Source organism: Nomascus leucogenys, chromosome 15, assembly GCF_006542625.1.
Source record: "Nomascus leucogenys isolate Asia chromosome 15, Asia_NLE_v1, whole genome shotgun sequence".
Classification (NCBI taxonomy): domain Eukaryota; kingdom Metazoa; phylum Chordata; class Mammalia; order Primates; family Hylobatidae; genus Nomascus; species Nomascus leucogenys.
Window position 1 is genome coordinate 103,757,211 of NC_044395.1, and position 23,669 is coordinate 103,780,879.

The following is a 23,669-nucleotide window of genomic DNA, read 5'->3' on the forward strand; positions in this document are numbered from 1 at the left end:
CTGGGACTACATGCACCCGCCACCACGCCTAGCTAATTTTTTTAAAATTTTTAGTAGAGACGGGGTTTCACCGTGTTAGCCAGGATAGTCTCGATCTCCTGACCTCGTGATCCGTCCGCCTAAACCTCCCAAAGTGCTGGGATTACAGGCGTGAGCTACCGCACCCCGCCGAAATTCTATCTTTGTAACCTGCCACTAAGGCTTCAAGTGACTATCCCCCCTTCCCATCCCCCCCTCTCTGCTTTAGCCAACAAGCCTCCTTGCTGTTTGTTCCTCGAACACACCAAGTGTATTCTTGCCTTAGCATCTTTGCACTAAGACTCCTTCTGCCCAGACACTCTTCCCACCTTGTCACATGGCTGGTTCCATCTTTGTCCATCTCAGGGCAAACCGCTGCAGTGTAGTGAGTAAGAGTGAGGGCTCAGGAGCCATGCTGCTGGAGTTTGAATCTCAGCTCTTGCTACTTCCTGCTGTGGGACCTTGGGGCAGTTTTCTTAGCTTCTCTCTGCCTTGATTTTTCTACCTGTAAATGGCGATAAGAAATGTATGGTATTTGTTACCCAGGGTGGTTGGGAGGATTAAATAAAATAGTGAATACATTGAGTTCACGCACAAAAAGTGCGCAGAGTATGGTCGTACTAAGAACTTAGCATGTTATTATCGCCCTTCTGGTGGCAGCTTAAATATCCAGGCTCTGAGCAGCCTTTCCTGGTCCTGTGCTCTAAGCATCTCACCACCTGCATCCCTAGCTCATCGCGCTACTTTATTTCACGACAAAACATGTTCTTGTTCGTGTGTGTATTATCTGTCTCCCCACAACACCCCACTCCCATTAGAATGTAACTTTCATGAGGGCCGGGACTGTACCTTTCTTGTTGGCTTTCATGCCTTTCATGAGCAGGAAAGTAACTTCTCAGTAAATCTGTGTTGAGTGGATACGGAAAGGACGGAGGCCAAATCCCACTGACTCCCTCCTTTTTGGGTGGCCCTGTGAGCCCTGCTGGGTGCCTGTCCGTGCCCCACATCTCAAGCCCACTTGGCCATGGCCGGGCTCACAGTTTCCTCTTGGGAGTCCCAGGACATAGGGCAGGGACTGCCCTGTGGACCTGCTCTTAGAGACCCTGGGAACACTGGTGAGATTTAGCTCAGGGTACTCGCCCTCAGCAGGGGGCTGTCAGAGCATGGACTCTGGAGTCTAGCCCATCTGTTTCCATCAGATACTAGTGGACCAGTTACTTATCCCCTCTGTGCCTGGTTTTCCCATATGTAAAAATGAGAGAATACCAATTACCTCATAGGGCTGCTGCTGTGAAGATTAAACAGGATAATATATGTAAAACAGAGCTCATGGTTGGCTTGGAGTACAGCTCTCCAGATGGTAGCTATTATTATTGTTGTTGTTGTTGTTAGTGCCATATCCAGTGTCACTCTTCAGAGCATGAATGGGGGTGCCCCAGGGACTTGGGTGGCGGAGAGAGGAGACAAACATAAAGAAGACATCTAGGGAAGGGAAGAACCGGAATGGAATAATCGAGATGTGTTTGCATTCGTGTGTGCGTGTGTGTGTGTGTGCGCGCGCGCGCGCGCCTGCGGAGTGGGGTGGCAAGGATCCAGAGGGGGAACCCGCCCCTTCCTCCGAGCTCAGCTCTGGGGAGTCGGGCGCTCAGGCTCGCCAGGCTGCAAAGAGAGCTGAGAGCTGCCACGCGCCCCGCGCAGAACCGGCGGTGGAATAACCAGCGCCTCGAGTGTGTACATCTGGGACCAGAGGGCGGGGGAGGGGGACCCGCGCCCCCGCGGCCAAACCGGTTGGTGCAGACTTGGGGATCCCAGAAGGGACAGTGCCCGCCCAGTCTCGGCGATTGAGGGTCCCTGCCCGGGCGCAGCTCGGGCCAGCCGCGTGTTCTGGGGCCGCGGCTTCTCCCGGAACCCCCGCGGGCGGGGCCTGCCTTCCGGAGCCGGTTGGCGGGGGACAGGCGGCGCCGGGGAAGGGGCCGTTACTTTCCCAGAGTGGCGGGGCGACGTCAGGCGGAAGGGCGCGGGGCGCGCACGCTTTAAATGGCATTCGCTGTCATCCGAGCTCAGAGCCGTGTGGGCAGCCGCGGGCTATATAAGCCGCGAGCCGGGCCGCCGCGGGGCAGACGGCGACAGCAGCGGCGGCGAGCGCCTCGGAGCGCGGCGGAACAGCGCCCCCCGAGCCCCGCGCCCCCCGACGGGTCCTCCCGCCCGCCCGCCCTCCCGAGGAGCGCCGGCCCGGGCCCGCGAGGGCCGCCGCCACCCCGCAGCAGATTTGGATCCCCCGCCCGGCGAGCCCCCGGCTGCTGCCTCCCGGGGGGCCCCGGCGCAGCGGCCGCCCCCAGAGAGCCCCGGCGCCCCGCCGCCCGGCCCCGCAGACGCCGAAGGCGCCATGGCCGCCAAGCCCGGCGAGCTGATGGGCATCTGCTCCAGTTACCAGGCAGTGATGCCGCACTTCGTGTGCCTGGCCGACGAGTTCCCGCAGCCGGTGCGGCCCGCCAAGCTGTCCAAGGGCCGGGGCCGGCTGCGGCGGCCGCGCCAGTCTCGCTTCAAGACGCAGCCAGTGACCTTCGACGAGATCCAGGAGGTGGAGGAGGAGGGGGTGTCCCCCATGGAGGAGGAGAAGGCCAAGAAGTCGTTCCTGCAGAGCCTGGAGTGCCTGCGCCGCAGCACGCAGAGCCTGTCGCTGCAGCGGGAGCAGCTCAGCAGCTGCAAACTGAGGAACAGCCTGGACTCCAGCGACTCCGACTCGGCCCTGTAAGGGGCGCCGCCCGCGGGGGGGACGCGCGCGTCCGCGGTCCGCGCGGGGACCAGCGTGTGAACCCCGAGAGTGCCCGCGCCGTGCTCCCGGGCGACCTGCAAGGACCCGGGACCGCCGCTTCTCGCGCGCTCGGACTCCCGCCCCGCTGCGAACCGGTTGGTGCGCCCCTCGGCGCGCTCGCCCTGGCCCGGGGGCGCCGGGAGCGGGGCCGCTTTCCTTGTCCTTGTAAATGTTTATTTTTTAACTCTTCCCAGTGCGAACTCTGCTGTGAGTGTGTGCGGGGAGGCGCGCCCGCGCTGAGTCGGCGGCGGGTCGCCACTCCATGCCCTTGTCCGATGGTTTGCAACTCCGATTTTGCACACCGCTCCACCGTGCCCCCCAGCGCACACCCGTTCACACTCACGCCAACACTCTCGCTGAACACTTTTATAATTGTTACGCGTGGCCGTTGGGACTTGGGGCGCAGCGCAGCTGCTGCTGCGTCTGGAGGATTGATATTTATTTTTGCATTGCGATGGCTGAAGGCGTTTATTTAACGATCTTTTTACCTGGATATGTCTGTGAGGCTCCTGAAAGGAGACAAATAAAGTCAATATATTTGCACAGTGCATTTTTCCAGGCTCTTGACTTTTTGCGCCTTCGGGGTCCAGGCTCCCAAGACTCGGGGAGGTGGGGGAGGAGGTGGCAGGGGGATGCCGGACCAGGGAGCCGGGAGTGGGGCTACTTCCACAAGCTTCGGTCACTGGAACAAGGTTGCGCCACCGGTGCGCGGGTCGGTTGCCTGCCTCCCCAAGTGGATCCGCCCCCGGTCCAGAGTGCTCCTGCGTCCCTGGTCTATTCCCCATCGCCGGCATCCGGGCTGACGTGAAGCCGCAGGCGGGGCGGAGGCGGAGCTGAGGATGGAGAGCTGTCTCCTCCGTGCAGTTGACTTCCCCGAGCTGGGGTCAGCGTCCTCGCCCCGCACCCGCCACAGAAGACGCATCTCCCTCTGCGCTGATTCCTGGCGGCGGGTGGGGAGATGCCGGAGCCAGCAATGCGAGATGTTTGGGCGTTGGGACCCGAGAGTGGGCTGGGGGCCAGCCTGGGTTGGTCGAGAGTGTGGGTGCGCGCTCGCTGTCGCGGGCAGGTGACTCCCTGACCGCAGTTGACTCAGCGCAGTGCCCGGCGCTCCTGCGCTGCGGGGGAAACCGCGGCCGCTCTGTCTCCAGCCCTTCTCTGCGTCCCGCAGGGTTCCTCCAGGAGGGTGGGGCATGTCTTTGGTTAGCGCCTGAAGGGCACCTGGGTACCATCGAGTCCTTCCCTTCTCCCCGCCCCTGCCTTTGTTTACGGATGAGAAAACAAGCCTAGGGTCACAGGGAGAGGAGCGCCCCCAGTTCTCCGGACTCCCGGTCCAGGACTCCTTGCACCGCAGGAGTTGGTCTTTCCAGTGCTCTTCAGCCACTTCCCGAATCCCTGTCTTCCTCCTAAATCCTCTGGTTTAGCAGTGTGGCAGGGCCACCTGGCTGCAGATGGCCACCAAGGTAACAAACTACATTTGGTTGAGCCGGGCAGGTCCCCACACTTGGGCCTCCTCACAGACCCTCCCTCCAGGATTACTCCAGGGCTGACCCACCCTGACAGGTTTAGGGCTCCCGCTCCGGTTGCGGCGTCTCTGTGATCGGGCGCCCTCTGGTGGTGGGGCTGGTGCGTGGGGGTCAGGAATCTCTAGGAGATAACCCATTCTCTCAGCTGCAGCGCTGGGCTCTGGAGAAGACAGCAGAGGAAATGAAACAAAGAAACAAAAGTGGAACCACAGGGCCCGAGAGGGTGTTCTTCCCTCGGCTCAGAGAGAGCACAGGCCATGGCCTTGGTGGCTGTGGTATTTGGCCCGTGTCCCAGCCCCTGAGAACACACTGGCCCAACGACGGGTTCCATTGCGGTGGGGTGTCATGGCAGGAGACTCTTACCTGCAAAGGCCTCAGAGATGTGAGGCCACTGTGGGTCGATGCTTTATTCCAGCCAGGGCAGCTGCCACCACTGGACTAGTTTGAGCTCCACGGAGTGGGAGGAACTTCCTCTGAGCCCAGCCTCATTCTCTTCTCTCTCCAAAGAAACTCCCTGAGGCAGAGGGGTGGACCCCACATCCTGTGCCCCTCTCTCTGTCTTACCTCTTCGGCAGCAGCTCCTCTTTCTACTCTTCAGGAGCTAGATGTCCCAAGTGTCTGGAAGACCTTCCAGTGGGCTTCTAGACCCTTCAGGCCTGAGATCCTCCCCTCTGCGTAGCCTTCTGTCGTGGAAGAACCTCCTTCTCAGCCGGGCAGTGATTCATGCCTGTAATCCCAGTACTTTGGGAGGCCTAGGTGGGCAGATCGCTTGAGCCCGGGAGTTCGAGACCAGCCTGGGCAACATGGTGAAATCCTGTCTCTACAAAAAAAAAAAAAAAAATTAGCCAGAGGTGGTGGTGCACACCTGTGTTCCCAGCTTATTCAGGAGGCTGAGGGGAGAGGATCACCTGAGCCCAGGGACGTGGAGGCTGCAGTGAGCAGTAATTGCAGCACTGCACTCCAGTGTGGGCGACAGAGTGAGACCCTGTCTCAAAAAACAGAAACAACGAACAAACAAAAAGAACCTCCTGCTGCCTTCAGCCCCTACCCGAAGGGTCTCCTTGGGTTACCCCAGCCAACAACAGAGGTTATTGCGGGGACTATATTCCCTGCTCAGCTGTGGGCAGGCCCAGTACTGAGTAGGTGCTTCTGAAATGTTTGGGCTGAAATGAATAAAGAGGTGCTGAGGAAAATCCATTCCTATCTTGTCTACTTCTGTTTTGTTGTTGTGGTTTGTTTGTTTGTTTGTTTGTTTTGAGATGGAGTCTCACTCTGTCACCCAGGCTGGAGTGCAGAAACATGATCTCAGCTCACTGCAACCTCTGCCTCCCAGGTTCAAGCGATTGTCCTGCCTCAGCCTCCTGAGTAGCTGAGATCACAGGCATGCCTGTGAGTAGCCACCATGCCCGGCTAACTTTTGTATTTTTAGTAGAGACAGGTTTCACCATGTTGGCCAGGCTGGTCTTGAACTCCTGACCTGAAGTGACCCGCCCTCCACGGCTTCCCAAAGTGCTGGGATTACAGGCGTGAGCCACCATGCCTGGCCCTGGTTTGTTTTTTAAGTTATTCTTGTAATTTTTTATTGCCCTGGAAATACTTGTTTATTATAATACAAAACAAGTCAGTCATACTCCCATCACTCAGAGATAAACAAGTTAACATTTTGGAGGTGATGCCTATATATGCATGTTTATTTTCTTTTACCAAATGAGTTTATAGTCCACATGCTATTTTTCAACCTGCTTTTTAAATTAATCGGATTTGCATTTAATATCAGTATGCATCGATCCACATCATAGCTTTTCATAAATTCTATTGAATAGATACTCCATATTTAATTAAGTGAATGCTCCACTATTTAGTATAAAAGTGATGTCTTATTTGTCCCAGTTTCTTAGTTTTCCCAGAAACGGGTAGTTCTAAGGGTTGATGTGGAGAGAAGTCTGATAGAAGCCGTGTCCCAGACAGGCAGAGGGAGGGAGTTTGGGATGCTGCAGTATTAGAGGGATCAGGCTGGTCCTGGAAAGCCATGGTCCCTGGGCTACATGGGGGTTGCTCTCTGGTTCTGAACATCTCTGCCCTGCACAGAGGAAGGAGGGCATTCTGGAGGGTAGGGAGCTTGTGTTAGTCCGTTCTGTGTTGCTATAAGGGAATATCTGAGGCTAGGTAATTTGTAAAGGAAAGAGAATTATTTGGCTCACAGTTCTGCAGGCTGTACAAGCATGGCACCAGCATGTTCTTCTGATGAGGGCTTGAGAAGCTTCCACTCACGGTGGAAGGTGGAGGGGGAGCAGGCATGTCACATGGCCAGAGAGGGAGCAAGAGGGAGGCCAGAGTCTTTTAAGCAAGCAGCTCTCCCATGAACCAACAGAGCGCGAGCTCACACATCGCCGTGGGGAGGGCACTAGCTATTCATGAGGGATCCACCCTTACGCCCCAAACGCTTCTGACCAGGCCCCGCCTCCAACACTGGGGGTCACATTTCAACATGAGATTTGGAGGGGACAAACACCCAGATCATATCAGGGCTCCTACCAGGCCCCTCTGGAACCGCGGGGGCTCAGCTCCTCCCTGTGCTCACAGGCATTCCAAGGTGGCACCCAGCTCCAAGGAGAGGCGGGCTGGGGCTGGCTGGGCTGGGCCAGATATTAGAAGAGGAGGGAAGAGTGGGCAAGACATACAATGAAGGAGCAAGAGAGAGCAAGAGTCAGAGAGGTGGAGAGGAAGGAGGTCCCTCAGGGAGACAGGAACGCTCAGTGACAGAGAGAAGGCAATGGAAAGAGAAAGAGATGCAGGGGAATAGGACCAGGAGCCAGAGGATGTTGGATGTTGAGAGACAGAAGGATAAAGGCCCCCCTGGGAGATGGAGAGACACTAAGACAGGGAGAGAGAGAGAGAGAGACCCATAGGGGTAGGAAGGAGGGAAGGGGAATAGGAAGAGGTGTTCCTGGATAATGGGGCTCAGAGGAGAGAGAAGACAGGAGCGCGGGTGTCTGAAGGAGCTGTGGAGCAGGCATGAGCTGGGTGGGTGGATGACTGCCCAGCTGGCTGGATTTATAGGCCTGTCCAAGGAGTCGCCTGCGTCCTTCCCCTCCCTGCCTGGGCTTCAGCCTGCAGTCCTAGGCTGGGTGATGAGTTTTCAAACAGGCTGGAGCCCAGACCAGGCAGAGGTAATAAGTGGCCATCCCAGCTCTGGCCGACAGCCAGCTAAACATTTCTCTCTGGCCCTGGGGGAGATGTTTAGCAGAGTTCCTTTTGCTGATTTAAAAGCCAGCTTGGCTTTTGCAGCCCACTGTGTGTCAGGGCTTGAGAGGGAAGGGCTGCCCATGATCCCAGGGAATTGAGGTCAGCTATGGACTTCAGCTCTCCCTCCTGAAGCACATTTGGGGTAGGCCTTAGGCCCTTTGGCCTCTGGAAAAATAGCAGAGGGGATAAAGGCCACCAGTCAGTGAGCACCTCCGATCGACACTCTACTTTCATCCTGATAAAGTTTCTCAGGCATTTTACAGGTGAGAAAACTGAGGCTCGGAGGGGTTAATTTTCTTAACCAATGCTACACAGATAGTCGGGGGTGAGCTGGGTTGCAACACTTTATTTATTTATTTATTTATTTGAGACAGAATCTCCCTCTGTCACCCAGGCTGGAGCGCAGTGGAGCAATCTTGGCTCACTGCAACCTCTGCTTCCCAGGCTCAAGTGATCCTCCCACCTCAGCCTCCTGAGTAGCCAGCACTAGAGGCATGCACCACCACACTTGACTATTTTTAAAATTTTTTGTTGAGACGGGGTCTCCCTATATGGCACAGGCTGGTCTTGAACTCCTAGGCTCAAGCAACCCTCCCACCTCAGCCTCCCAATGTGATGAGATTACAAGTGTGAGTTACTTCTCACTGTAACCCCCTGTGGGACAGCCATGAGACTGGGCTTGGCAGCTCTCCTGCTACAGGGAGTGTAACTGACCAGCAGGTGCCCTGGATTTGAAGCTCTTTGACTGAGGCCGAACCCCCCTAGGGGCTGCTCCCTACAAACATATGCATAGCTGGGATACAGAGGCAGAACTGTGCTTGGGAGATATGAGATTTCTTTATTGTGGTCTTTGGTTCAGAGATTCCCTAATGGCTCTGCTGAAGCTGTTTGAGCCTGCAGCATGGTTGATGGACAACCACTCTCAGGGCCAGACTTGCATAGTGGCCTGCAGGCCCTCCCAGTCTTCCCAGCTCCTTCTGTTTGACTGCACACAGGCATGACTCCTTTTCAGATCCTCGTACATTTCGTCCCATCATGGTGTCTGCTTCCTGGAGAACCTGAGCTGGCACCCCCCTCCAACTCCCAGCAGCTTCCTGGTGCTTCCATGCCTCCTTGGCACAGGGGAGGGTGGTGGGCACCATTTTGGGAAGAACTGCAGGGAGATAGCAAATTTTACCAAACAGATCTGTGTTATAACGGTCTGCTGGGCCTGTGTCTCTGCATAGGGAATAAGCACAGCGTGGCCTCTGTGTACCTATAGGATGTGAAAGGAAAAGAAATCTTGGAACCCCAAAGTCACTAAGCCAAAGGGAAAGCCAAGCTGGGAACTGTGTCAGGCAAACCTGCCTCCTATTTTATTTCTAAATCAGATAGCTACAAAGATTAAAAAGTTACTTACTGGCTGGGCATGGTGGCTCACGCCTGTAATCCCAGCACTTTGGGAGGCTGAGGCGGGGGGATCACTTGAGGTCAGGAGTTCGAGACCAGTCTGGCCAACATGGTGAAACCCCGTCTCTATTAAAAATACAAAAATTAGCTGGGCGTGGGGGCGCGCGCCTGTAATCCCAGCTACTCGGGACGCGAGGCAGGAGAGTCGCTTGAACCCCGAAGGTGGAGGTTGCAGTGAGCCAAGATCATGCCACTGCACTCCAGCCTGGGTGACAAAGCAAGACTCCATCTAAAAAAAAACAAACAAACAACAACAACAAACATCCTTACCTCCCTCACAATTTGCCCTCAAGGAAGGGCCTCAAGATCTGTACCCTAAAACAATTCTGTTGAATTTCGCCCTGGCAAAGTGAGCTGATAGTTTACATTGAAAGTCATTCCTCTGCTCACCTGAGACAAATGCATATCTGATTGTTTCCTCTGCCTTATTGTTTATGTAAAAATGCAGATTCACTGAGCCAGACTACATTGTGTATTCAGTGAAAGGCTGATCAAGGACTCAAAAGAATGCAACATTTGTCTCTTATCTACCTATGACCCGGAAGCCCCCACCTTCAAGTGGTTCCGCCTTTCTGGATGGAACCAATGTACATCTTACACATATTGATTGATGTCTCATATCCCCCTAAAATGTGTAAAGCCAACCTGTGCCCTGACCACCTTGGCCACATGTTGTCAGAACCTCCTGAGGCTGTGTCACGGGCATGTCCTTAACCTTGGCAAAGGAAACTTTCTAAATTGATTGAGACTTGTCTCAGAGATATTTTGGGTTCACAAGGGCAAGTGGGTGAGGGACTCCCACATAGACTCTCATCCTTTCAGTCTGTCTATGCCAAAGGCCATATTGACTCATAAAGGCCATCTGGCCATTCACCTCCCAGCCCCATGGTAGAGTGCTCATTTTTCACCAACATTGATTTTTCCCTTCCTCCAGGGCACGCAGCCAGTGTATACATCCCAGATTCTCTTGTGTGGTCTTAAGATAGTGGGTGTACCAGTCCCTCCCCACCAGTATCCTCTTTCTCCTTCCCACAAGGGGGCACAGGGATGTGCCTACAACCCAGCGGGGTGATCAAGCCCACAAGCCCAAGGGCCTAGGGGATGCCAGAGAAGCAAGATGGAAGGACCCCAGGTCCCTGAATGACCTTGTGGAGCCGAACAGCCTGTGAGTCGGGAGTGATCACCTTGGACTATCACAGCTGAGGGTGCACACTTCTTTATCCTTTGAGCCACCGAATCCTTGTTGGATGTCTTTAGCAGCCTTTCCCTACCACAAATAAGCAGAAATTAGTACAATCCTGGTAGTGTGGTGCTGTCTTGACAAAAACTCTAAAACATAAGGCATTGACTTAGTGATTTTCCTGCATGCAGGAAGGGTACACATATTGTAGGCTGGAAAGTTGAAGGCCCTTGTTATCCCTGGGAAAAGCGTCTGGCAAGAACCATTTTTATGACATTGTGGAAAAGCAATCCTGAGTCAACCAAGCCCATAGCAATAAGAGAAGTGGTTGGAAAGAGCTAGAATATTAATATGCATTGGCTGCTCTTTGTGGCTTTTAGCAAATTATTCCAAGAAAGTCAGGAGAGATAGAAAGTCATAGACAGAACCTAGAAACCTGGGGCCTTACAGAAGCAAAAGCCACCTGCCTTTATAATCCACAGAGTGGGAGTTCTGTTGTTGCTTAGCCTTTCTCCAAGGCCTCCCAAGGAGCCCAGTGAAAGCTCCAGCCCTGGAGCCAGGCTAGATGAAGGGTGTTATCTTCCCACTCCAATCTATTGTTTTAGAATAGTCCCAAGGTAGCTGGGAATTAAAATGGGCCGGCTGGGCCAGAGCAGGAAACAAAGTAATAAAGCAGGCTCCAGACCTCTGGGGAGAGACATCTTTGGATGTGGTTATTGGCACCTGGAACTGTCTGGAAGCACAAAGACCAGAAGCCTTTTAAGTATTTGAGGGAATTTTATTGCCAAGAAAACCAGGAATAGCAGTGAATGATTATGATTGTTTGACCCCCCAAAGCAACCCTCCAAAGAGGCCAGATCTTTTTTTAAAAATGTGTAATATGTAGTATGTAATGCAGAAGCTGTAACAGGGGTTGCTATTAAATTACATTGTAGGGCTGGATGCAGTGGCTTCCGCCTGTAATCCCACCCTGGGAGGCCGAGTCAGGTGGATCACTTGAGGTCAAGAGTTTGAGACCAGCCTGGCCAACATGGTGAAGCCCTGTCTCTACTAAAAATACAAAAATTAGCCAGGCATGTTGGCGCATGCCTGTAATCCCAGCTACCCGGTAGACTGAGACGGAGGCAGGAGAATCACTTGAATCCTGGAGGTGGAGGTTATAGTGAGCTGAGATCATGCCACTGCACTCCAGCCTGGGCAACAGAGTAAGAGTCTGCTTCAAAAAAAAAAAAAAGTACATTGTAGATTGTACATATTTATCTTATTTATCTTGTATAGGTATCTTTTCTTTTTCTTTCCAACTTTTATTTTAGGTTGGGAATATATGTGCAGGTTTCTTCCATGGGTAAATTGCGTGTCTCGGGGTTGGGTGTACAGATTATTTAGTCACTCAGATAATCAGCATAGTACCAATGGATAGTTTCTTCATTCTTACTCTCCTCCCACCCTCCATCCTCAAGTAGGTTCCTGTGTCTGTTGTTCCTTTCTTTGTGTTCATGTGTACTCAATGTTTAGTTCTCGCTTATAAGTGAGAACATGCAGTATTTGGTTTTCTGTTCTGTGTCAACTTAATGGAGGAGACCACCCCTCATATTGTCTTATTCCCAATTTCTGCCTCCAAAGAAAGAAGAAGTAAAAACTAAAAGGCAGGAATGAAATCCACAGGCCGGCAGCCCAGTGCCGCGCCCTGGGTCTGGCTAAATATCGTCCCCTGACCTAACCAGTTATGTTATCTATAGATTCCAGACATTGTATGGAAAAGCACGGTGAAACTCCCTGTCCTGTTCTGTTCCGTTCTGATTACCGGTGCATACAGCCCCCAGTCATGTACCCCCTGCTTGCTCAATCGATCATGACCCTCTCACGCCGACCCCCTTAGAGTTGTAAGCCCTTAAAAGGGACAGGAATTGTTCACTTGGAGAGCTTGGTTTTTGGAGACGTGAGTCTTGCCGAAATTCCCGGCCAAATAAAGCCCTTCCTTCTTTAACTCGGTGTCTGAGGGGTTTTATCTGCGGCCTGTCCTGCTACAAGCTCACTTAGGATAAGAGGCCAGAGCTTTTAATACTCACTTTGCTGCAGATGTGGCCACACAGGATGATGGGAAAAGGAGGATCTCCCAGAACCGGGTTGGCCGTATTTGCCAACTGAGGAACCTCCTCTGCCAGAGCGAGGTCCTCATCGTTGCTGCCAGGAGGATCTGCCTGTTGCTATGCACAGTGACTGCTGAGTGTTTCCATTGTTTACTTTTCCAGATGGACATTTTTACTGTGGTTTTCCCATCTCTGTCTGTCAGAGGCATTTGAACCAGAGCAACTCTATCTTGAACAGGGGCTGGGTAAAATAAGGCTGAGACCTGCTGGGCTGCGTTCCCAGGAGATCAGGCATTCTTTGTTATAGGATGAGAGAGGAGGCTGGCGCAAGTGCAGGTCACATAGACCTTGCTGATAAAAGGATGAGGTATGCCGGGTGTGGTGGCTCACGCCTGTAATCCCAGCACTTTGGGATGCCGAGGTGAACGGATCACGAGGTCAGGAGTTCGAGACCAGCCTGGCCAAAGACACCAGCATGGTGAAACCCCATCTCTACTAAAAAAACAAAAATTGGCCAGGCGCGGTGGTGGGTGCCTGTAATCCCAACTACTTGGGAGGCTGAGGCAGGAGGATTGCTTGAACCCAGGAGGTGGAGGTTGCAGTGAGCCAAGATCACACCATTGCACTCCAGCCTGAGCGACAGAGCGAGATTCTGACTCAAAAAAAAGAAAAAAAAAAAAAGGATGAGGTAAAGAAGCCGGCCAAAACCCACCAAAACCAAGATGGTGATGAAAGTGACCTCTGGGTGTCCTCACTGTTCATTATATGCTAATTATAATGCATTAGCATGCTAAAAGTCACTCCCCTCAGCGCCGTGACAGTTTACAAATGCCACGGCCATGTCAGGAAGTTCACCTATATGGTGTAAAAGGGGAGGAGCCCTGAACTCTGAGAATTGCCCACTCCTTTCCCGGAAAATTGATGACTAATTCACCCCTTGTTTAGCATATAATCGAAAAATAACCATACAAACCATAGGTTGCTCTGCCTATGGTGTAGCCATTCCTTATTCCTTTACTTTCTTAATAAACTTGCTTTCACTTTACACTATGGACTCGCCCCAAATTCTTTCTTGTGGGAGATCCAAGCACCCTCTCTTGGGGTCAGGATTGGGACTCCTTTCCGGTAACATGTACACGGCTGTATTGGGGTGTGCAAGGTGACTGGGGAAGGGGTGGTGGGAACAGGTGACTTGTCTTGCAGTTTCTATGTCACGGGACCATGAGGAGCCACATGTGGCTCTGGAGAGGACCTTCACTCTCTGATATCCTGTGCTTTGACCTGGAATTGTAACTAGATGGGATTGGGGGTTGACTTCCTTGGAGATGAGCAAATGTGTTTTGTTATGGGATGAAGTGTCACACCGAAGTGGCCTCGTTGTTCGGAGTGATACCTGAGGTTTGTTGTCTCATGCTGAGGAAATCAAGGATGCAGACACACAAGGAGTGAGGTTAAGAGTGGAGGTTTAAAAGGTGAAAGAAAGAGAAGAGCTTTCTCCTGCAGAGAGAGGGGTCCCAAGCGGGTTTTCTGGTCTGCAGCAAAATGGGGGGGTGGTTATAGATGAGCTTGAGGAGGTGGTGTCTGATTTACATAAGGCACAAAAGATTGGTTGGACCAGGTGTGCCATTTGCATAGAGCGAGAAAATCTGGCCTCCCTTATCCTAATATTTTATTATGCAGATGGGTTCTCTACCTGGCTGGTGCCATGTTGCCTGTTTCTTTTCTTTCTTTCTTTCTTTCTTTTTTTCTTTTTTTTTTGAGACAGAGTTTTGCTCTTGTTGCCTGGGCTGGAATGCAATGGCACTATCTCGGCTCACTGCAACCTCTGCGTTTCAGGTTCAAGTGATTCTCCTGTCTCAGCCTCCCGAGTAGCTAGGATCACAGGCATGCACCACCACACCCAGCTAATTTTGTATTTTTTAGTAGAGATGGGGTTTCTCCATGTTGGTCAGGCTGGTCTCGAACTCTCCATCTCAGGTGATCTGCCTGCCTCAGCCTCCCAAAGTGCTGGAATTACAGGTGTGAGCCACCGTGCCCGGCCCTGTATCTTTACTGTACATGTGGTGACAAAGAAAAGGAAGGATGGAGCCTTCAGCTGCCGGCATTCACCTGTGCAAGCTTCTAGCTTGCTTATCTGCAGCTTGATTTTTCAGACTGCTCTTTGTTAGGAAAGAAATTATTTTGGGGGCTGCTTTTGTTAAAATGGAAATTCTGCTGAGGACTCTGTTGCTATTACTATCTCCCTAAATAATTTCTTTCTATCTCCTATATCAACATAAATAGCTTGTAGCGAGTCAGGTCACTGCAGTGAAGACTGCTAATGGTCCACAAAAGTCAATTTTCTGTACCTCCCTTGGCACAAGACTAGACTAAACCTCTCAGCCTCCTTCCTTTGCAATGAGCATGGTCATGGACTGTCTTAGTCTATTTGTGCTGCTATAACTAAATACCCTAGACTGGTAATTTATAAAGAGCAGAAATTTATTTCTTACCATTCTGGAGTCTGGGAAGTCTAAAGTCAAGGTGGCTGCAGGATTGGTGTGACAACTGTTACCACTCAGTGGGGTCTTCCTGCCCACTGCAGAGACGAAACCAATTCAGAGATCACAGCATGATAAAGAGTTTAATTGATATGAGGCTGGCCACACCATGTGGAAGATGGAGTTATTACTCAAACCAATCTCCCTGAAAATCTGGAAGCTAGGCTTTTCTAAGGATAGTTGGGTGGGCCACGGAGTCTACTTCTGGTTGGGATCACAGGACTGGTGGGTGGGGTTCAGTGGGTCTGGGTGAAGGTGAGTCAGGTGGAGCTATTGGTCATCAGAAATGCAAAAGCTTGAAAAGACATCTCAAAAGGCCAATCTTAGGTTTTACAATCGTGACGTTATCTGCAGGAGTAATTGGGGGAGTTGCAAATCTTGTTACCTCTGGAATAATGGCTGACAATTTTTTATGTCTACACCTTAGCACAATTCAAGCTCCTCTTCCTCCTACCCTGGTGGGCTTTCATTAGCTTTAGAAAGGCAGTTTAGTTTGGGGAAAGGCCTATTATCATTTAAACTATAAAATAAGTGTCTCCCAAAGTTAGCTTGGCCTCAGCTCAGGAATGACTGAGGGCAGTCTGGAGGTTAAAGGTGTTAACAGAAAAACTTCAGCTTAATTAAATTTAAAGGAGTTTAATTGAGCAATGAATGATTCGTGAATTCATTGGGCAGCCTCCAGAATCACAGAAGATTCAGAGAGACTCCTGTGCAGCCACGTGGTGAAAGAAGATATATATACAAAAAAAAAAAAGGAAATGAGGTACAGAAATCAGAAGTGAGGTACAGAAACAACTGGACTGGTTGCATCTCAGTGTTTTCCTCATTTGAACACAGTTTGAACAGTCGGCTATGAACAGTTGGCTACATTTGGCCAAAACTCAGTGATTTGCACAGGTGTGGGCTACACCTCCACTTGTTATAGTTCACAATGTACAGAAAACCCTTTAGGCTGAACTTAAATATGTAAGGAGGCAGCTTTAGGCTAAACTTGATTAACGAAGGCAAGAGGGGGTTGATTAGATCAGATCTCTTTCTGTCATAATTTTCTCACTGCTCCAATTTTTTTTTTTTTTTTTGAGATGGAGTCTCGCTCTGTTGCCCAGGCTGGAGTTCAATGGCATGATCTCAGCTCACTGCAACCTCTGCCTCCCCGGTTCAAGCGATTTTCCTGCCTCAGCCTCCTGAGTAGCTGGGACTACAGGCGTGTGCCACCGCGCCCGGCTAATTTTTTGTATTTTCAGTGGAGACGGCTTCACCGTGTTAGCCAGGCTGGTCTCAATCTCCTGACCTCATGATCTGCCCACCTCAGCCTCCCAAAGTTTTGGGATTACAGGCGTGAGCCACCGCACCCGGCCTACAATTTTTGTAAAGGTGGTTTCACAACCAAAATGAGTGACTGAGAAAGGTGTTTCAACCAATTGAGGTTTATTGAACCAGCTTGAGGGCACGGCCGGGAAAAATGCGACTCACAGATGCATCTGTGGCTGTTTTTTTTCCCAGAGAGGTTCCCAGGAGGTTTAGTATTTATACATTTTTCTTAAAAGAGCGGTGGGGCGCAGCAGTGAGGTGAGTGGTTTCCTACATGTGAGACATGACTTAGTGCCCAGTGAATCTATATTTTACATAAGATAAGGTGAAGGTCTGAAGAAAAACGGGATAGAGGCAGCAGAACATCTCAGGGAGGGTGAAGGAACAATCCATCTGGTAAACCAAAAAGTATCTGAGATAGGTCTTGATGAATTTAGAGGTTTACTTTTGCCAAGGTTAAAGACCATGGCCATTGATACAACCTCAGGAGGGCCTGAGAGCATGTTCTCCAAGGTGGTTGGGTTACAGCTTGGCTTTATACATTTTAGGGGGACAGAAGTTACAAGCAGAAACATAAATCAGTGCATGGAAAGTATCCATTAGTTCAGTCCAGAAAGTTAGGATATCTCAAAGTGGGGTGGAGCGGGGTGGGGTGGGAGGAGGGGGTTCCAAGTCACAGGTGGATTCAAAGATTTCCTGATTGGTAATTAGTGAAAAGAGTTAAGCTTTGCCTGAAGAGACTGAAGTCAACATAAAGAAATGCTTAAGATAGCAGGGGTTGCGGAAGCCAAGGTGCTTATGATGTAGATGAATCCTCCAGGTAGCAGGCTTCAGAGGGAATAGATGGTAAATGCCTCTTATCAGACCTTAAAAGGCGTCAGACTCTCTGGAAAAGACCTAGGAAGGGAAGGAGATTCTCTATAGATGCAAATTTCTGCAACATCAGACAGCTTTGCAGGGCCATTTCAAAATATGACAAAGAACTATATTTTGGAATAAAATACTTTGATTTCCTTCAGGCCCTGCTCTCTGTCATGTGATTCTATACCAGAGTCAGGTTGGAATTTGGTATCTTATTGCTACAAAGAGTGTTTTGTCAGTGTTATGATCTCTGTTTTCATGTTAATGCTGGTCAGTTGTGCCTAAGCTCCAAAGGGAGGGGGTGTAACAAGGCATGTCTGACCGCCCCCACAACAACTTCCTGTCATGGCCGGAACTAGTTTTTCAGGTTTCTTTGGAATCCCCTTGGTCAAGAGGGGGGTCCAATTGAAACTGCCTTTGCAAAAATCATAACTGAGAAAATTATGGCAGTAAAAGATATCAGACCTAACTGACCCATCTTGCTTCTAACCTCTGAACTGTCCTTGTTCATTCCTGGGCATAGGCCAAACTAGCGTTGGAAAGGAATTTATTGCATAGTTTATGTAATAGCCCTTCCCAAAAGGCCAAATTGTTCTTGTAAAACAAATGAAAGGCCACCAGCCACCAAGTCAAAATGAGAGGGGCTGGAATTCTAAATTTTACCAGCGATTATTCGGGAGGTCATAAGATTTGCAACTTCCCCAATTATTCTTGAAGGTAACATCACTATTGTGAACCTAAGAAGGGCCTTTTGAGATGTCTTCTCAGGTTTTTCATTTCTCACAACCAGATGGCCCCACCCTGGACCTGCCAACCAGTTCTATGGCCCCCACCCAGGAACTGACTCAGGAGAAGAGAACAGCTTTGACTCCCTATGAGTTCATCCCCGAGCCAACCAATCAGCACTCCTGATTCACTGGCCCCCCTACCCACCAAATTATCCTTAAAGACTGTGATCCCCAAGTTTTCAGGGAGACCGATTTGAGTAATGATAAAACTCCGGTCTCCTGCACAGCTGGCTCTGCATGAATTACTCTTTCCCTATTGCAATTCCCCTGTCTTGATAAATTGACTCTGTCCAGGCAGCGGGCAATGTGAACCCCTTGGGCAGTTACACATTCAGTCTATTGGAGGGCTTACAATTTTATTTTTGGTTTACAATCTCATCTTGTCTTTGTTCTGCACCTGGGAGGATAAGCTGGTGATTGACATCATCAGTGTGGAGTCTTTTGAAAAAGCAGGTTTCTGTTTAGCCCTTAGGGAAGAAAGTCTAAGGCAGTTTTCAACCTCCCATCCTGTCATGGCCATGAACTCAGCTTCCAGGCTTTCTCTGCGGTGTCCTTGGCCAACAGGGGGTCAGTTGGGGGCTTAGAATTTTATTTTGGTTTCTCAAGTATCTGATGAGGTCTGTTTTCTGCTTCCAAGATGGTGCCTTGTTGCTCCAGCCTTTGGAGGAGATGAACACTGTGCTCACATGGCAGAAGGTAGAAGGGCAGAAAAGGGCCCAAGCTAGTTCCCTCCAGCCCTTTTATAAGGCACTAATCCATCCATGAAGGTGGAGCCTGCATGACTTAATCAATTCCCAAAGGCCTCCCCTCTTCATACAACCACAGTGGGCGTTACATTTCAATGTGAATTTTGGAGAAGACACAATCAAACCACAGCATGGGCCTGGGTTCTCCCCGGTGGAATGGCCGAGCGGGGGATGCACAGCACACTGGCCTAGGCCTGCAGACTGTGAGCATGTTGCTCCCATGTGCTTGTTCTTGCCGAAAGACAGAACAGGGGCACATCCACGGCCTGACGCTGACCAAGCAGGAGGAAATGCCTAGAGATCCTCATGACATTGAGCTGCCTGTGGATGTGGAATGTGGCCTCAAGATGGACTGCTAGCTGCGAGAGAAATTAACTTCTGCCTTCCTTCCAAACCAATGCATTCCTGCTGGGTCTCTTGATTATAGCAGTTGGAATTAGCCTAACTGATGCAAAGCCATTTCCCTCAGTCTACGTCCAACCAGGAGGATGTTCTCTGTCAGCAGTGGGGGATGGGGAGTGATACAAGAGACACAGGAAGAGTCCTGGGCTGGGACTGAGCCGTGCCAGACCCTAGCCCTGGCTCTACTCTGCCCTTGCTGTCTTGCTTTCAACAAACAATTTCCCCTCTCCTTCCCTGAGGGCCCTCCCAGCTTTAAGTTCTGGTAAACGTATCCTAGAATCCTGGCCCTCAGGGAGATTCAGGCAGGCAGAGTTTATAGAGACCAGGCATTCAGCCTCCTTCATGCATGAACGGGGAAACAGAGGCAGAATCTTCTCTGAAACCACAGCACCCCCACCCCATTCCTCTTCCCAGACTTGGGGAGAGTCCCAGAAACTCTGGGCTGGACTGTGGTGTGCTGAATAATTCATGCCAGACTCAAAATAACAGCCTGAGCCCCATCCCACAGGAGGCTTGGGACCCCCTTCAATGTGCCACTGCCCCACAGCCCTGCTCCGGCCCCCACCAGGAGCTTTTTGGGACCAGCTGGCTGGTTTTTAGGTAACCTCTGACCTCCCTTCTGGTCTTCTAGGGGGCATTCGGACAGTGCTACCCACTTCCACCATTGCCCAGGATGTGTGAGACATTCCAGGAGAGGCTGGCACCCAGAAGACTGCTATCCCTAGCCCCATGTCCCATAACACCCATCTTATTGTCTGTTGCATGTGTTCTGAGGTTTATCAATTAGCTGTCTTTAGTCTGCCATGGAATGCCAGCCCCATAGAAAGTGGCTGAGCCCACTGAACTTGTTTTGGGCCATTCCGTTTTTCTTGAATTTATTTATATAGATATTTAAGGCTATGGCTTTTCCTCCAAGTACTTCTTTCACTACATTTGATTTTTACTGCCTTTGTTTGTTTGTTTGTTTGGAGACAGAGTCTCACTCTGTCACCCAGGCTGGAGTGCAGTGGCATTATCTCAGCTCACTGCAACCTCTGCCTCCCGGTTTCAACTGATTCTCCTGCCTCAGCCTCCCGAGTAGCTGGAATTACAGGCATGCACTACCATGCCTGGCTAATTTTTGTATTTTTAGCAGAGATGAGGTTTCACCATGTTGACCAGGCTGGTCTCGAACTCCTGACCTCAAGTGATCTGCCCACCTCAGCCTCCCAAAGTGCTGGGCTTACAGGCATGAGCTATCATGCCCGGCCTGTTTTTTACTGCTTTAAAGCAATACTGCAGTTTGTCTTTCCTCTTTGACCCAAAAGTTGTTTAAATGCTAGTTGTAATTTTTCCAAGTGGAGAAATATATTTCTGTTCTGACCTAGTTTTTTTATTTGTTTTTTGTTTTTTTCCTTGAGATGGAGTTTCGCTCTTGTCACCCAGGCTGGAGTGCAGAGGCACGATCTTGGCTCACTGCAACCTCCGCTTCCTGAGTTCAAGCAATTCTCCTGCCTCAGCCTCCTGAGTAGCTGGGATTACAGGCGCCTGCCACCACACCTGGCGATTTTTTTTGTATTTTTTAGTAGAGATGGAGTTTCGCCATGTTGGGCAGGCCTGTCTCGAACTCCTGACTTCAGGTGATCCTCCCGCCTCGGCCTTCCAAAGTGCTGGGATTAGAGGCGTGAGCCACTGCGCCTGGCCTCTGACCCAGTTTTTAATTTATTTTTCTTTAATTTCACTGTGGCCAGATGTTTTCTATAGTACCTTTTATCTTTTTGGGACATTGTTGAGGTTATTCTTTGTGACTCTGAAAATTTCATGGCCACATGAAGATATGGTGTGCTTACTCTTTTCCTGTGTCAAGTCTGCCCAATAAATTATATTATTAAATATTAATAGCCTCTGTATCTGTGATACAGACTAATAGTCACTGCAATCTCTTCTCCTATTTTTCCTGGGGACAAGATTAGATTATATTTACCAACCCTTATCGATTGATGGGCCCATGAGACTCAGTTCTCTCCAATGGAATATGAGTAAAAATATGGGTGCTATTTCTAGACCTAGGTCTATGATGTAAAGATGCCTCTCCTGCATTTCCTACCTTCTTCCTACCAGCAGCAACCCAGATAGGGTGGTGGTTCAGCGGCTACCATGCAAATGGGGACGCAGCCCACAGAGGTGGACTGAACGTTTAGATGGGACTCACGTGCCTGGAATGCTTACCTCTTTCTACCACATGAGAAAGAAGGAAACTTCTTCCTTTGGTCATATTGTTTTGTTCTCTCTCTCTCTCTCTTTCCTCTCTCCTCTTTCTGATGCAGGAAAATAGGCTCTGGAGGTAGGGAACATAAGGCCGATTCACACTTCAGCTATAACAGGAAATATCCTCTCCATAGGGCATACACTGCGTAAATGACTTTGTAACTTTACTTCACCCTCTTTATTTACATAGGGCGTACCCCAAGTGGAGGGTATTTAAACTCACTGGAACTCTGTAACAGGCCTTTGAGCCCCTGTGCTCAGGGTTGCTCCTACACTGTGGAGTGTACTTTCTTTTTCAATAAATCCTTTCATCCCTTCTTACTTTGTGCATTTTGTCCAATTCTTTGTTCAAGATGCCAAGAACATGGACACCTTTTACCTGTAACATCTCTCCCCCTCCCTCTCTCCCTCCCTCTCTGTCTTTCTCTCAGAGTCAACAATCTTTGCCGTAACAAATATAAAAATTGGTACTAAGAGCGAGGTGCTGCCATAATGGAAACCTAGTTGTCAGGCAGCAGGCAGCAGGAGGACAGATATTATAGGCTGGAAATCTACAGGCTCTTGGCCAAATAATAGGTGAAATTCTGTCCTGCAATAGCCAGAAAGAGAGATCTTGTACCTTCCAAGGCTGTAAGTAAAAGAGAAGTTGGGAAGAGCTAAAAGGTTAGTGAGTATCGGCTGTTCCTTGTTCCTTTTAGGAAGGTATGCAAAGAAAAGAGATGACGTTTGCAAGGACTGGCCAGATTTCAAACAGAGATCAAAGGAAAAGGCAAGTGTCTAGAACAGTAGGGGCTTCTGTAACCCAAACAGCAGGACAGCTATGGCTCCGAATCTTTCTCAAACACTATCCAATTAAGCAAAACATCTGTCCAAAGGATCCAGCCCCAAGGCAAAGATTAGACTAAGGGCATTGCTTCTCTCTTATGCCTATTATTCAACGTTTCTCAAAATAGCTGTCGTTAATGCAAGGAAAAAAGGCGTGGCTAAACCAGGAAGCAAAGAAATGAAGCAGGCTTGAGAAATATGTAAGAAAATAGCATCCTGGCTCATGAAATGACTGGAAGCAAATAGACTTGAAAGCTAATAAATCTTTCTGGGAATTGTTTTTTCCAGAAAAACCATAAAAGCCTGTAACTGTTTAGCCTCCCCAGATAGCCCTCAAGGAAGATGCATTTTCTGACACCCACTTCAGATGAGGATAATAGACAAGGGAGAATTATCCTGGAAGGGGAAGATGTTCTGGCTGCTGCGGTTTTGCCCAGGGACCACTCTGTATTGCCTGTGTTCTCTCTTCTGATCAGGGCTATGTATCGTGGCTTTCGTTTCCATGTTCCTCCATTGTCTATTTGGCAGATGGGTGGGACAAATGAATTGTCTTTTAGCTTGAGCACATCTGAGCCTGTGGAGAGGTCTATGCATCAGATACACAGGGCACAGTAACTGGACGGACGTTGGTTTGTGCCCCATGGAGAAGGGTTGAGTGTGTTCTATTCATAGTGAAATAAGCACGCCTAGCTGTGTAGTGGCTGGAGGGATGGGCTATGGCAGAGATTAATAGTGATCCCCTAAAATCTGTTCTCTCCCTTTTTCAAGGCATGAAGCTAGACTATTGACAGCCCACCCAACTCCATGCCTTGGGTTTACCCAGTGACAAGCTTTCTCCGGTTATATGTGAGTGCAAGTAATATTTGTCACTCTGGATCCAGGCCCAAGATCATGGGCATGCCAGCTCACGATCTCTTCTCCCTTCTCTCAGGAGCAACTTGGATATGGTGGTAACTTGGCTTCTACAGAGCAGATGATAACATGGCCCCAGGGGATGTTAAAACTTGGGTCTCTGAACTGCTGAATGAAGCAAAGCTATCTGCTGTTCTGAATTGTTACAAGAGAGGAAGATAAAGTTGTGTTTTCTCTCAGGCATCGTGGTGTATGTCTCTTGTGCTACAGCAGAACCGCCTCACCCTAACTACATACTATTCTTGCTTTACTGTTCCTGCGATTCCCCCGTGCGAGGTGAATTCAAATGTCTTACCATATGTATGCTTTTGTTTTCCCTGCATTGCTATAATGAATGCCTGGTGAATGTGACAACTAGGTTATCTGTTGCATAGATATTTATAATAGCTATACCTGCATTTAATTTGAGTGACACTATGATATATTACATAACTCCTTGCCAATGTGCTTAATGCTTTTTGGCCAGAATTGTATCTTGTTGGATAATCAAATCATGACATTTATTTTTTTATTTGCCTGGTATGCCATTGCTCATCCTTTACTTTTCAACCTCTTGAGTTTGTATTAGGTGTGTCTCCTGCACACAGTATAGAGTTGGATTTTATTTTGAGATTTAATCTGAAAATATTTTTAAAAACCCAGTTAATTATAGATCTATAACAAGTAAAGAGGCTGAATCAGTAATAGAAAACTTCCCATGAAAGAAAAGTCTAGGG

The 23,669-nt window shown here is 49.8% G+C and overlaps 1 protein-coding gene across 1 annotated transcript; it reads left to right on the top strand.

Annotated features, from left to right (window-relative positions):
• Positions 1-1,042: 1,042 nt before the first annotated feature.
• On the top strand, positions 1,043-3,383 carry C15H11orf96 (chromosome 15 C11orf96 homolog). The gene is made up of 2 exons (XM_030828720.1): positions 1,043-1,133; positions 1,695-3,383. The coding sequence occupies exons 1-2, from the start codon at positions 1,043-1,045 to the stop codon at positions 2,771-2,773; spliced, it is 1,170 nt and encodes a 389-aa protein (XP_030684580.1). The 3' UTR covers positions 2,774-3,383.
• Positions 3,384-23,669: the final 20,286 nt, after the last annotated feature.

Coding starts and splice junctions, on each gene's coding strand:
- C15H11orf96 (XM_030828720.1), top strand. CDS start 1,043: ATGGCCGGGCTCACAGTTTCCTCTTGGGAGTCCCAGGACATAGGGCAG. Junction 1,134..1,694: donor TAGAGACCCTGGGAACACTG/GTGAGATTTAGC, acceptor AAGAGAGCTGAG/AGCTGCCACGCGCCCCGCGC.